The sequence below is a fragment of the Pelophylax lessonae genome (assembly GCF_965119305.1).
Source record: "Pelophylax lessonae genome assembly, chromosome: 4".
NCBI lineage: Eukaryota > Metazoa > Chordata > Amphibia > Anura > Ranidae > Pelophylax > Pelophylax lessonae.
In genome coordinates this window covers 266,359,964-266,372,886 of record NC_138771.1, presented here as the reverse complement: position 1 = coordinate 266,372,886, position 12,923 = coordinate 266,359,964, and the positions used below count along the sequence as shown (strand labels likewise).

At 40.9% G+C, this 12,923-nt stretch overlaps 1 protein-coding gene across 1 annotated transcript in view; it reads right to left on the bottom strand.

Annotated features, from left to right (window-relative positions):
• Positions 1-3,412: 3,412 nt before the first annotated feature.
• LOC309552602 (uncharacterized protein) overlaps positions 3,413-12,923 on the bottom strand; it is a gene marked incomplete at its 3' end in the record, with an annotated part of 115,933 nt that continues 106,422 nt past the window's right edge. Inside the window, exon 11 of the mRNA XM_082253545.1 lies at positions 3,413-3,508. Within this exon, the coding sequence (XP_082109671.1) occupies positions 3,413-3,508 (96 nt within the window). The remainder of the gene's footprint in view (positions 3,509-12,923) is intronic.

Genomic DNA, 12,923 nt, shown 5'->3' with positions numbered 1-12,923 from the left:
GGTAGTATGGTGACTTTCAAAAGACTCTTAGACTTACATCTCAAGGATCAGGAGATTGAGGGCTATGTTAGATGATTACAGTCACACACACCTACACAGGTTGAACTGGATGGACTATTGTCTTTATTCAACCTCGCCTACTATGTAACTATGTAACTATGTAACTATAAGAGCACTGAAAGCTGAAAATTGGTCTGGTTAGGAAGGGGGGGTATAAGTGCCCAGTGGGCAAGTGGTTAAAAAAGCAACACATTAAAATCGCAATTGTATCTACTCACATGTTTACAGGAAAATACGGGCATAAAACATATGCAGCTTCCCGCCGATAGCTCCTATCCTGTTCACCGACAATAGGATCCGGCGTGTGTTCCACTCAGGGGAAGTAAGGCGAGGAATGGGTCTGGTCACTGCATATCAGGCCTGCACCTCAATGCATTTTGCGCATGCACGCGTCATCAGGAAGTTAAGCGCAGATCTGATACGCAGTGACCAGGCCATTCTTCTCATTATGATTGGACACTTATTTTATGAGATTTATTTATTTTTTGACTCATTTACTATATGGATTTGCATTTATTTTGTATTAATTAATGTACACTTTATTTTTAATTCTTACTATATTGTATATAATTTAAAAGCGCCCTTCTTTTCACTTTTTGATTTATATTAATAGTATTTGTCACTGTTAAAGGAGCAACAACCTAGTCATTGATAATTATTGGGTTTGTGAACAGATTGTTGGCACCCTTATTATTTACATTCTATCTATTTTAAAGAATTTGCGTTTTTCCCATATCTCACCAAAAATAACATTTTTGTTGCAGAGGATGCCAGAAATCTGACTTGTATTTTAAGCAGACTTCTGGGAGAATTGGTGAGCCAATCACACAAGCAGGAAATTATGTTTCTGGGGTGTGGTCAGTACACATTCTGTGTACAGAACACCTCCAGGTAGCCATATTGCATTGCATTTCCAGAAAATTATAACAGCTGCAGATTGAAAAGGAAAGGTACATTTTAAATAACATTCAATTACAATATGATTTGTGTCGCAATTGTATACGCTATATTGCTTTTTTCTTTATTTGCTAATTTTTTTCCCCACGAAAGTGGAGTTACCCTTTAAAGTTCACTATTTGCAGATTTTTACGATGAAACCACTGAAGGTTCTCACAAATCGAACCAAAGCAGATTTCCCCATCACTAGTGCTGGTGGCGAATCACGAAATAACAACTAAATTTAATAAAATACGGGGCTATATTGTAATACTGATAATAAATATAAATAATTCTTTTCATATAAACTGTGAATAAAATAGCTTCTTCTTATGCTGGATTATTCTTCATTTTGCTCCATGTGTTGGTCTTCTGCAATATGGATGTCCATGTAGATAGACAGCTCTTAAATACAGCATAGCAGGAATGTAACAACAAAGCAACAACATCACTTTCACATATTTTGCTTGTAAAATAACTTATTGAGCTTCCTTAAGGATTATGACAGAAGTTAAGGTAATGTTGTAAAACAATTTTCAGTCATATTCATTTTGTAGAATTCATTTTAGTCAAATCAGTAATCGTCCAGTGGAGTAGGCAACATCTTCAGTGCAACACTCTTGTGCAGCCGTTTTTGGGGATAGATAGGTGGTAGGTGCATAAAGATGGATTTACAATAAAATAACCTTGTCACAAGCTTTGGCAATTCAAATTGAGCATATGATGACAAAATGCATTATCATAGGTTAACCGTGAAAATGGCATGTCAAACGATAAGTAAATATAGAGATTAAAGCCAATTTTTTAAGCATCTGTGGGAAAGCTGGTTGTACTAGTGGATCTATTTTTCTACTTCTGTACAACAAGCCTGCCTGTTTTCTTTTTTTGTACGATCACTGCTATGGTCTATAGCCATCAGCAGGGCTCATTGTATTCTGATGGCAGGAAAACCTACAATAGCACAGTGGGATGGATTCCTCCATCAACTCTAATTGTGTTGATGGGAGAATCGAGTGACTTTCTTTCCTTCACCCTGTGGTCGAAGGAAAGAAAATTGCATAATATATGGTCAGCCCAAGGGCCCTTTTTGCACTGGTGCGTTTTTGCTGCACTTTTACTTTGTATTTGGTGCGCTTTTTGAGTCACGCGTTTGTGTTTCACAGGTGCATGCAGGGAGTAAGGTAACCAGAAAACGCAGTGGAAACACATTAAAAACACATCATGAAATGCATATGCATTTTTAAAGCATTTTTTAACGAAGCAGTGTAAAGGGGCCCATTGGTAATTAACATTATATGCACATCTTGACTTTAAAGACACTTACCCTTCCTCCCTCCCAAGTCACTATATTGGTTCTTTAATTTATTTGATGGCCTCACTGTTAAAGCAGAACTTCACCCAAAAAGGGAAGTTCCGCTTGTCTGGCTCCCCTCCCCCTCCTCTTTAAGTTTTGGCACTTTACATTTTTTTGGGGAACAGGTATCTGGTTTTACAGGCACATGCTCCCACTTCTGGTTCCAAATGGAAGTTTCCTACATCCCCCCCCCCCGCAACCTTCTGGGATATGTCACAGATCCCAGAAAGCTGCAGGACCATTCACAAAACACAGAGCCCACAGGGCTCACACATGGGCAGTGAGAAGCTGGCTGTGAAGCTGCAAGCTGTCACAGTCGGCTTCCCACACTAAAGATGCCGGCCCTGGGGACCTGAAGAGCCAGCTCAGGTGAGGAATACACTGGATCTCTGGAAATGTAATTGCCCTATTATTAAAAGCCAGCAGCTACAGTATTTGTACTGTAGCTTCTGACTTTTATTTTTTTGTTTCTAGTGTAAAGAACCGCTTTAAATAGGTAATCTTTGGAGAGGGCTTTCTTTTTTTTACATGGGTTTCACCACAAGACAGACCCAGATTGTGCCCTTCTTTTACCAAATACTTCTTTGAATTGCCTGGGTTTGTGAAAGTTTTACTTTAAAGTCCAACTCCATGATATTAAAAACAAATTCACCATTGAGTAGATTTCTCCTACACTACATGAGTTACATGCTGTAAGGGTTAATTTTTTTATTTTCATGGAGTGCTTTAAAGAAGAACTATAGTCACACCTTTATGCAGATTTGGGATTAGAACATCCCTCAGGCATTTACTTCTTTATGTACTGTATACTCAATGAGGGAGAATAACCCTAATTTTATGTCCTTCTTGTCACTTTAGAGAGATTTGCTCTCACTTTTCGCAGAGTTTTCTCCTCTTTCTCCATTTTATCTTAAACAAAAAAGGTTTGGCTGGAGGCCTAGTTCAAGCCTCCTTTCCATGTTACAGATATACCACATTGGAATCCTTTTGGCACTGATCCTTTTTTTTTTTTTTGCATTCCATTACCACTGCCACAGAGAAAACAAATATTGTGAAGGTTCTTTATCTTCCACTAGGATTGGCGTCTCTGGCTGATTTTAAAAACTGTTGAAGTGTGTCAAATTCAAACAAAATTTTTTCCTGTACTTCTGCAGGGGTCTGGAATAAAAATAAATGTATATTAAAGTTTATATACATCGCACACTGTTATATCTTTAATTGTATGTTCTAATCTCAAACATTTTTTTGAAAAGGTGTACACTGAAATAAACTTTGGACTGATCACAATACAACATTAATACAACTCTGTCACTTAAAGGGGAACTAAACCCTCCTATCCTTTTCAGCCAAGGAAGCTGCTTCTGTTTGATCTGTAACTACCATAATGCTGCACATGTGATCAGTTAGGATTCCAGCCATTTGATGGTTAGACAGTTTGGTTGATGGCACGGGCAAATGTAACAGTTAGCAAACTGTTTTTTAAAACCCTTAAATTGATGGGTTTAGTTGCACTTTAAGGCTCCTTTCACGAGTGTCGACGCCACACCCAGTGCCCCACACATCCACCGAGCTAAGCCTCAGCTGTGTTTTCTCTGCGGAGTTGGACATCAGCAATACACCTGAGAATACTTCCGGGTTGAGGACAGGAAGGGATGGCGCTTACAGCCCCAGTTTGGTGTGTATGAGACGATAGGATTCCGGTAAAAACACGTCTACTACGTCTGAATGGCCGGATTTGAGGAGTGAGAGTTTATGGAACAGGCATCGGCTGGAGCACCAGTACTACACGGAGGGGTCGGTAAGAAAGTTAAAAAAAAGAAAGTTCACGCTCTGTTAGAGCTATGCAGCTGCGGCTATTGACTGTTATAATACCAGAGACAATATCAGAGACTACTCATCATTACTGTACCGCCCGCCCTGTGCCTTTCTCTCCCCTCCATTACTCTCCATTGTCTCTACCTTTGCCTCTTGGTCTTGATCCATCCCGGCCGCTCTTCCACCCACCTGCTGAGTCAGCAATCAGTGATCACCTGCATTAGACAATTCACTGCCACAAATTGCTGCACTTACGTCAGATTTTGTCATGCCCATGTCTACAGGACTATGCTCACTTAAAGGACTTTTCCCTAAGTTCTCTATATAGTGCCCGAGGGACATCCATCTGCATTATCTGAGACCCGACAATTGGTCATAAAGTTTCCAACAAAGGGTGTAATACCCAAAGCACACTCTGTTTGCGGTCCCACAATTGATACTGATGACTTGCACATTTTCTGTTTCTATGGCTGGAGCTATCGGCAGTCACCAAGGTATTTTTTTTTTCCTGGCGGCTGGCTCTCTCATAAAAGTGGTTTCGAGCAGCTCATGAGCCTCTGGATCGATTTCAGAAATGGCAGGAGGGGACGTCCCCTCTCCTCCCGACACTCGCCAGTGTTTCTGCATTAAAATCCCTGCCCGTCCGCCCATCCTAAAACTCAGCACTAAAGTTCCACTTTAAGGTCTGCATAGTCTGGGGGCAGGTTCACTTTAAGTAAGCAGAAAACATATGAAAACTTAACTTCGTCTAACACATTTAAGAAGTTTACAGTTTTTGTTTTTTGAAAAAAGTTAAATTAATTTGGCTGTTGTAAGGATCCCTGACAGTGTAATATGGGTTGTTGTAACCACCTTTGACTGTCACCTTTGTCACAAGAAAGCCTAAACTAAGAGATATTTGTAACCTTCCACTAATGACTTTCTTTTAAAACTGCCTGCCTTTCTCTGGCTGCAGTGGTGAACTCAGGCAAGCATGCAGGGAGTGAAGTTAAACCATACTTCTAATTCCTGATTTCAAGGATGAATTGTTAATTATATCTATATTTTAAACAACATACGGTTTGTCTTACTCTTTTTTTATGTGGGTGTCCTTTATGTAAAAAAAAAAAAACTCTCTTGCATGCTATTCTTTTCTATGCTTTCCTTTCAAGAATCCAAGCATATGAAATGAATATTTTTTTCCTAATATCACACTAAAAGATAGCTGTGCATTCTTGAAAACTGTTTGTGTGTGCACAGGGAGTACTTGGACACCAAGGCAAGCTTGGTGGGTGCTGGTGATCACTTGTTGGCTGGTGGCTACAATTATGTCCATCTATGGCCTTCTGAATAGTCACAGGATCTGTTTGTTTGAAACTGACCTAACTATTTAGTATAGACAGCAAGGATCAGGAATGATTTTTACAGTTTAAAACTGAAATTTAGCTATTTATTAATAGCTTTTGTCTTAAATTTTGTAAAGATTAAATGGCTTGATACACAATCCTTGTGCAAATTTTTTAGCATTTTCTATTGCATCTTATTTTACCTATGGATTGGCATCCCCATTGCTGGGGAGTTGGTAAGCTGTTAGGTTTCCCAAAAAAAGTGCAACCCCTCTCAAAACACAGATGCCCAGTGTTGATCTGTGATAGCTGAGTTTTTGGCACCCCCTGTTCCCAGGATGGTTGATGGCATGGCATGTTCATTCCACCTACACGTCTTGAAGCACAAGCAATTTGTACACTTGTGGAGGGGACTTTAAGAAACTTTAGCTTTTCATTTTTAATTCACTTGTGTTAGAAAAAACTCAGATACTCATGTTTACTATCATAAAATTCTAAATATTTATTTTTTTTTGTAAGGGGAAGGGGTTTATTGGCCTTTTCTACTTTCTAAAAAAAACATAATCTAGAAAAAAACTCCCCAGTGTCTTAACTTGGAACACATATGCATGAATGGCTGATCTGCTGTGGTGATTTAATGAATTACTTTGTCCATGGGATCCTGAGGGGTTATAGTAAACCATTTCTCAGACTTTGATTGGCTAGGAAGTTCACTCATTTAACAGGGATGTACTATAGTTTGCCATAAATCCAATGGGGTTAATTTGCTAAAGGCAAATAGGGTGTTCAGTTTGCAAAGAAAGTTGCACAGTGTAAAAGAATTTCCCCAGAGCTTTGTGAATGTGGTGAAATTTTACGATGCAAAGAATGCCCAATCATGTGCAAAGAAAATAATAATACGAGAAAAACAGTTTGCTTGCACATGATTGGATAATGGAAGTCAACAGAGCTTCAATTTAGGCACCCACAGCATCAATAAATGATTTAGACATGTGTGTTGTTGCAGGCGTTTTTTTGGGGCATTTTTTGGGGGTCTTTGGAGGCAGGCATAACATCTGAACTTCTGTATAGTGGTTTATATATACACACACACTTATATGTTTTTATACACATACACATATATAGGTGTTATAGCAGAGAAGCCATATGCGTGTTAATTATTTCATTAGCGCAAGCATAGGTTTCTGCTACTTTCACACCTATATATGTGTATATATACATACATGTGTGTGTGTATATATACCCCTACACAGAAGTACAGATGTTATGCCTGCCTCCAAAGACACCCAAAAAATGCCCAAAAAAACGCCAGCTACAAAAACGCCCAGGTGTGTTTTTGCAGCAGGCGTTTTTTTTGGGCATTTTTTGGGGGTCTTTGGAGGCAGGCAAAACATCTGAAATTCTGTATAGGGGTATATATACACACACACTTATATGTATTTATACACATACACATATATAGGTGTTATAGCAGAGAAGTCATATGCGTGTTAATTATTTCATTAGCGCAAACATAGGTTTCTGCTACTTTCACACCTATATATGTGTATGTGTATATATACATACATGTGTGTGTGTATATATACCCCTACACAGAAGTTCTGATGTTATGCCTGCCTCCAAAGACGCCCAAAAAATGCCCAAAAAACGCCAGCTACAAAAACGCCCAGGTGTGTTTTTGCAGCAGGCATTTTTTTGGGCATTTTTTGGGGGTCTTTGGAGACAGGCAAAACATCTGAAATTCTGTATAGGGGTATATATACACACACACTTATATGTATTTATACACATACACATATATAGGTGTTATAGCAGAGAAGCCATATGGGTGTTAATTATTTCATTAGCGCAAGCATAGGTTTCTGCTACTTTCACACCTATATATGTGTATGTGTATATATACATACATGTGTGTGTGTATATATACCCCTACACAGAAGTTCTGATGTTATGCCTGCCTCCAAAGACCCCCAAAAAATGCCCAGAAAAAACACCTGCTACAAAACCGGCAAGGTGTGAAAATAGCGGAGCCACTATCCTGTTCTATTGCAATTCTAATACAAACAAACTTTTTTTTCTTGTTCTGGACATGCTACAGAGCTGAAACTTCACAGGTACACTTTTAGACCCCCCAGACACTAAATCCAAAGAAATCTAATTTTTTTTTTTTTTCAATAATTTTTTCAATAGTTGGCTCTCTTTCAAAAATGACAATTTTTAAGAACTTTTTTGTGTGTGATTAATAGTCCCTGGGGCATGACCCAGAACCCTAGGCACTATTTAGGGGCATTTATTGGGTTTTAGGGCTTCAAAATGGTGTTTTTTGATTACCGAAGTTCGAAGTTCAAAGCTTTTTTTCAGCGGTAACTCGGGGGAACGCAGTACCGACACCTCTGCACTGACTGTATGTAATGGCAAGGGGTGCTGGGTAGTGTTGAGCGAACACGGACTGTATTATTCGTGTTCGTACCGAATAATTGGATTTTTTGTACCCGAACACGGACACGGACACTTTACTGTATGTTCGGGTAAAAATCCGTGTTCGGTCGTTTTATTTCCGGGTTTTGCATGCTTTGGCGCTCTTTTCATGGCGGGCTTTCAACAGCCAATCAACAATCGTTTAACTGGTGTGCCTTAAGCCATCCCAGCCATGCCTGCAAATGTCTCAGTAGCTGTGATTGGCCGTCTGAAGCATGTGACCAAGTCTTTATAAGTTCGAGGCAGCCGCAGCGGCGTCATTATGCTGCTTAGATTCAGGGACAGAGCACACATCAACGTGCTGGCTGCTGATTAGGGAAAGATAGGCAGGAAAAAACCATTTGTGTCCGGATAGAATTGAGGGACAGGTCGGAGTGTTTAGGCAGGGCGAGTTGTAGGCATTTTAGGGATAGAGTCTGCTGAATTATATAGGGTCAGTGTCTTCTACAAACTACAATCGATATTGCTGTGTGGGGGGTGGGGTGAATCTGCACTCAATCCTGATCTACGATCTCTTCTCAATCCTGTTAGGGACAGAGTCTGCTGAATTTTAGGGAAACTGTGTTCTACAAACTACAATCGATATTGCTGTGTGGGGGGTGGGGTGAATCTGCACTCAATCCTGATCTACGATCTCTTCTCAATCCTGTTAGGGACAGAGTCTGCTGAATTTTAGGGAAACTGTGTTCTACAAACTACAATCGATATTGCTGTGTGGGGGGTGGGGTGAATCTGCACTCAATCCTGATCTACGATCTCTTCTCAATCCTGTTAGGGACAGAGTCTGCTGAATTTTAGGGAAACTGTGTTCTACAAACTACAATCGATATTGCTGTGTGGTGTGGGATTGGAGATAGGCAGGTGTCAGTGATCCACATCCATTTTTCTGTGTGTGAGCTGCAGTGAACACAATCTTTTTGGGCTGCAGTGAACACAATCTTTTTGGGCTGCAGTGAACACAATCTTTTTGGGCTGCAGTGAACACAATCTTTTTGGGCTGCAGTGAACACAATCTTTTTGGGGTGCAGTGAACAAAATCTTTTTGGGGTGCAGTGAACACAATCCTTTTTGGTGTGCAGTGAACACAATCTTTGTGGGGTGCAGTGAACAAAATCCTTTGTGGGGTGCAGTGAACACAATCTTTTTGGGGTGCAGTGAACAAAATCCTTTTTGGGGTGCAGTGAACAACATCCTTTTTGGGGTGCAGTGAACACAATCTTTTTGGGGTGCAGTGAACAAAATCCTTTGTGGGGTGCAGTGAACACAATCTTTTTGGGGTGCAGTGAACACAATCTTTTTGGGGTGGAGTGAACAACATCCTTTTTGGGGTGCAGTGAACAAAATCCTTTTTGGGGTGCAGTGAACAAAATCATTTTTGGGGTGCAGTGAACACAATCTTTTTGGGGTGCAGTGAACACAATCTTTGTGGGGTGCAGTGAACACAATCTTTTTGGGGTGGAGTGAACAACATCCTTTTTGGGGTGCAGTGAACAACATCCTTTTTGGGGTGCAGTGAACACAATCTTTTTGGGGTGCAGTGAACACAATCTTTGTGGGGTACAGTGAACAGAATCTTTGTGGGGTGCAGTGAACACAATCTTTGGGGGGTACAGTGAACACAATCTTTGTGAGGTGCAGTGAACACAATCTTTGTGGGGTGCAGTGAACACAATCATTGTGGGGTGCAGTGAACTCAATCTTTGTGGGGTACAGTGAACACAATCTCATACTGAAGGTTTGAGGGTGCTGCCTGTTCCATACTCCCCCTACTCCTCATCTAGCCTTTTAGGGGTACAAACAATAGTAATTGGGGCCTAGTGTGGTTGTGTACGTGTGATATACATACACTTTTTTGGGATCATATTTTCTATTCCGCTATTTAATCAAAAACCTTTGGGGATCAGTTAAATTGGGGGATAGTCTGTGTTGGTACGTGTGAGAGAGATCCACCTTTCCAAGTTGTTGGGGTTCATCTCATACTTCTGAAGGTTTGAGGGTGCTGCCTGTTCCATACTCCCCCCTACTCCTAGCCTTTTAGGGGTACAAACAATAGTAATTGGGGCCTAGTGTGGTTGTGTACGTGTGATATACATACACTTTTTTGGGATCATATTTTCTATTCCGCTATTTAATCAAAAACCTCTGGGGATCAGTTAAATTGGGGGATAGTCTGTGTTGGTACGTGTGAGAGAGATCCACCTTTCCAAGTTGTTGGGGTTCATCTCATACTTCTGAAGGTTTGAGGGTGCTGCCTGTTCCATACTCCCCCTACTCCTAGCCTTTTAGGGGTACAAACAATAGTAATTGGGGCCTAGTGTGGTTGTGTACGTGTGATATACATACACTTTTTTGGGATCATATTTTCTATTCCGCTATTTAATCAAAAACCTCTGGGGATCAGTTAAATTGGGGGATAGTCTGTGTTGGTACGTGTGAGAGAGATCCACCTTTCCAATTTGTTCGGGTTCATCTCATACTTCTGAAGGTTTGAGGGTGCTGCCTGTTCCATACTCCCCCTACTCCTAGCCTTTTAGGGGTACAAACAATAGTAATTGGGGCCTAGTGTGGTTGTGTACGTGTGATATACATACACTTTTTTGGGATCATATTTTCTATTCCGCTATTTAATCAAAAACCTCTGGGGATCAGTTAAATTGGGGGATAGTCTGTGTTGGTACGTGTGAGAGAGATCCACCTTTCCAAGTTGTTGGGGTTCATCTCATACTTCTGAAGGTTTGAGGGTGCTGCCTGTTCCATACTCCCCCTACTCCTAGCCTTTTAGGGGTACAAACAATAGTAATTGGGGCCTAGTGTGGTTGTGTACGTGTGATATACATACACTTTTTTGGGATCATATTTTCTATTCCGCTATTTAATCAAAAACCTTTGGGGATCAGTTAAATTGGGGGATAGTCTGTGTTGGTACGTGTGAGAGAGATCCACCTTTCCAAGTTGTTGGGGTTCATCTCATACTTCTGAAGGTTTGAGGGTGCTGCCTGTTCCATACTCCCCCTACTCCTAGCCTTTTAGGGGTACAAACAATAGTAATTGGGGCCTAGTGTGGTTGTGTACGTGTGATATACATACACTTTTTTGGGATCATATTTTCTATTCCGCTATTTAATCAAAAACCTCTGGGGATCAGTTAAATTGGGGGATAGTCTGTGTTGGTACGTGTGAGAGAGATCCACCTTTCCAAGTTGTTGGGGTTCATCTCATACTTCTGAAGGTTTGAGGGTGCTGCCTGTTCCATACTCCCCCCTACTCCTAGCCTTTTAGGGGTACAAACAATAGTAATTGGGGCCTAGTGTGGTTGTGTACGTGTGATATACATACACTTTTTTGGGATCATATTTTCTATTCCGCTATTTAATCAAAAACCTCTGGGGATCAGTTAAATTGGGGGATAGTCTGTGTTGGTACGTGTGAGAGAGATCCACCTTTCCAAGTTGTTGGGGTTCATCTCATACTTCTGAAGGTTTGAGGGTGCTGCCTGTTCCATACTCCCCCCTACTCCTAGCCTTTTAGGGGTACAAACAATAGTAATTGGGGCCTAGTGTGGTTGTGTACGTGTGATATACATACACTTTTTTGGGATCATATTTTCTATTCCGCTATTTAATCAAAAACCTCTGGGGATCAGTTAAATTGGGGGATAGTCTGTGTTGGTACGTGTGAGAGAGATCCACCTTTCCAAGTTGTTGGGGTTCATCTCATACTTCTGAAGGTTTGAGGGTGCTGCCTGTTCCATACTCCCCCTACTCCTAGCCTTTTAGGGGTACAAACAATAGTAATTGGGGCCTAGTGTGGTTGTGTACGTGTGATATACATACACTTTTTTGGGATTATATTTTCTATTCCGCTATTTAATCAAAAACCTCTGGGGATCAGTTAAATTGGGGGATAGTCTGTGTTGGTACGTGTGAGAGAGATCCACCTTTCCAAGTTGTTGGGGTTCATCTCATACTTCTGAAGGTTTGAGGGTGCTGCCTGTTCCATACTCCCCCTACTCCTAGCCTTTTAGGGGTACAAACAATAGTAATTGGGGCCTAGTGTGGTTGTGTACGTGTGATATACATACACTTTTTTGGGATCATATTTTCTATTCCGCTATTTAATCAAAAACCTCTGGGGATCAGTTAAATTGGGGGATAGTCTGTGTTGGTACGTGTGAGAGAGATCCACCTTTCCAAGTTGTTGGGGTTCATCTCATACTTCTGAAGGTTTGAGGGTGCTGCCTGTTCCATACTCCCCCTACTCCTAGCCTTTTAGGGGTACAAACAATAGTAATTGGGGCCTAGTGTGGTTGTGTACGTGTGATATACATACACTTTTTTGGGATCATATTTTCTATTCCGCTATTTAATCAAAAACCTCTGGGGATCAGTTAAATTGGGGGATAGTCTGTGTTGGTACGTGTGAGAGAGATCCACCTTTCCAAGTTGTTGGGGTTCATCTCATACTTCTGAAGGTTTGAGGGTGCTGCCTGTTCCATACTCCCCCCTACTCCTAGCCTTTTAGGGGTACAAACAATAGTAATTGGGGCCTAGTGTGGTTGTGTACGTGTGATATACATACACTTTTTTGGGATCATATTTTCTATTCCGCTATTTAATCAAAAACCTCTGGGGATCAGTTAAATTGGGGGATAGTCTGTGTTGGTACGTGTGAGAGAGATCCACCTTTCCAAGTTGTTGGGGTTCATCTCATACTTCTGAAGGTTTGAGGGTGCTGCCTGTTCCATACTCCCCCCTACTCCTAGCCTTTTAGGGGTACAAACAATAGTAATTGGGGCCTAGTGTGGTTGTGTACGTGTGATATACATACACTTTTTTGGGATCATATTTTCTATTCCGCTATTTAATCAAAAACCTCTGGGGATCAGTTAAATTGGGGGATAGTCTGTGTTGGTACGTGTGAGAGAGATCCACCTTTCCAAGTTGTTGGGGTTCATC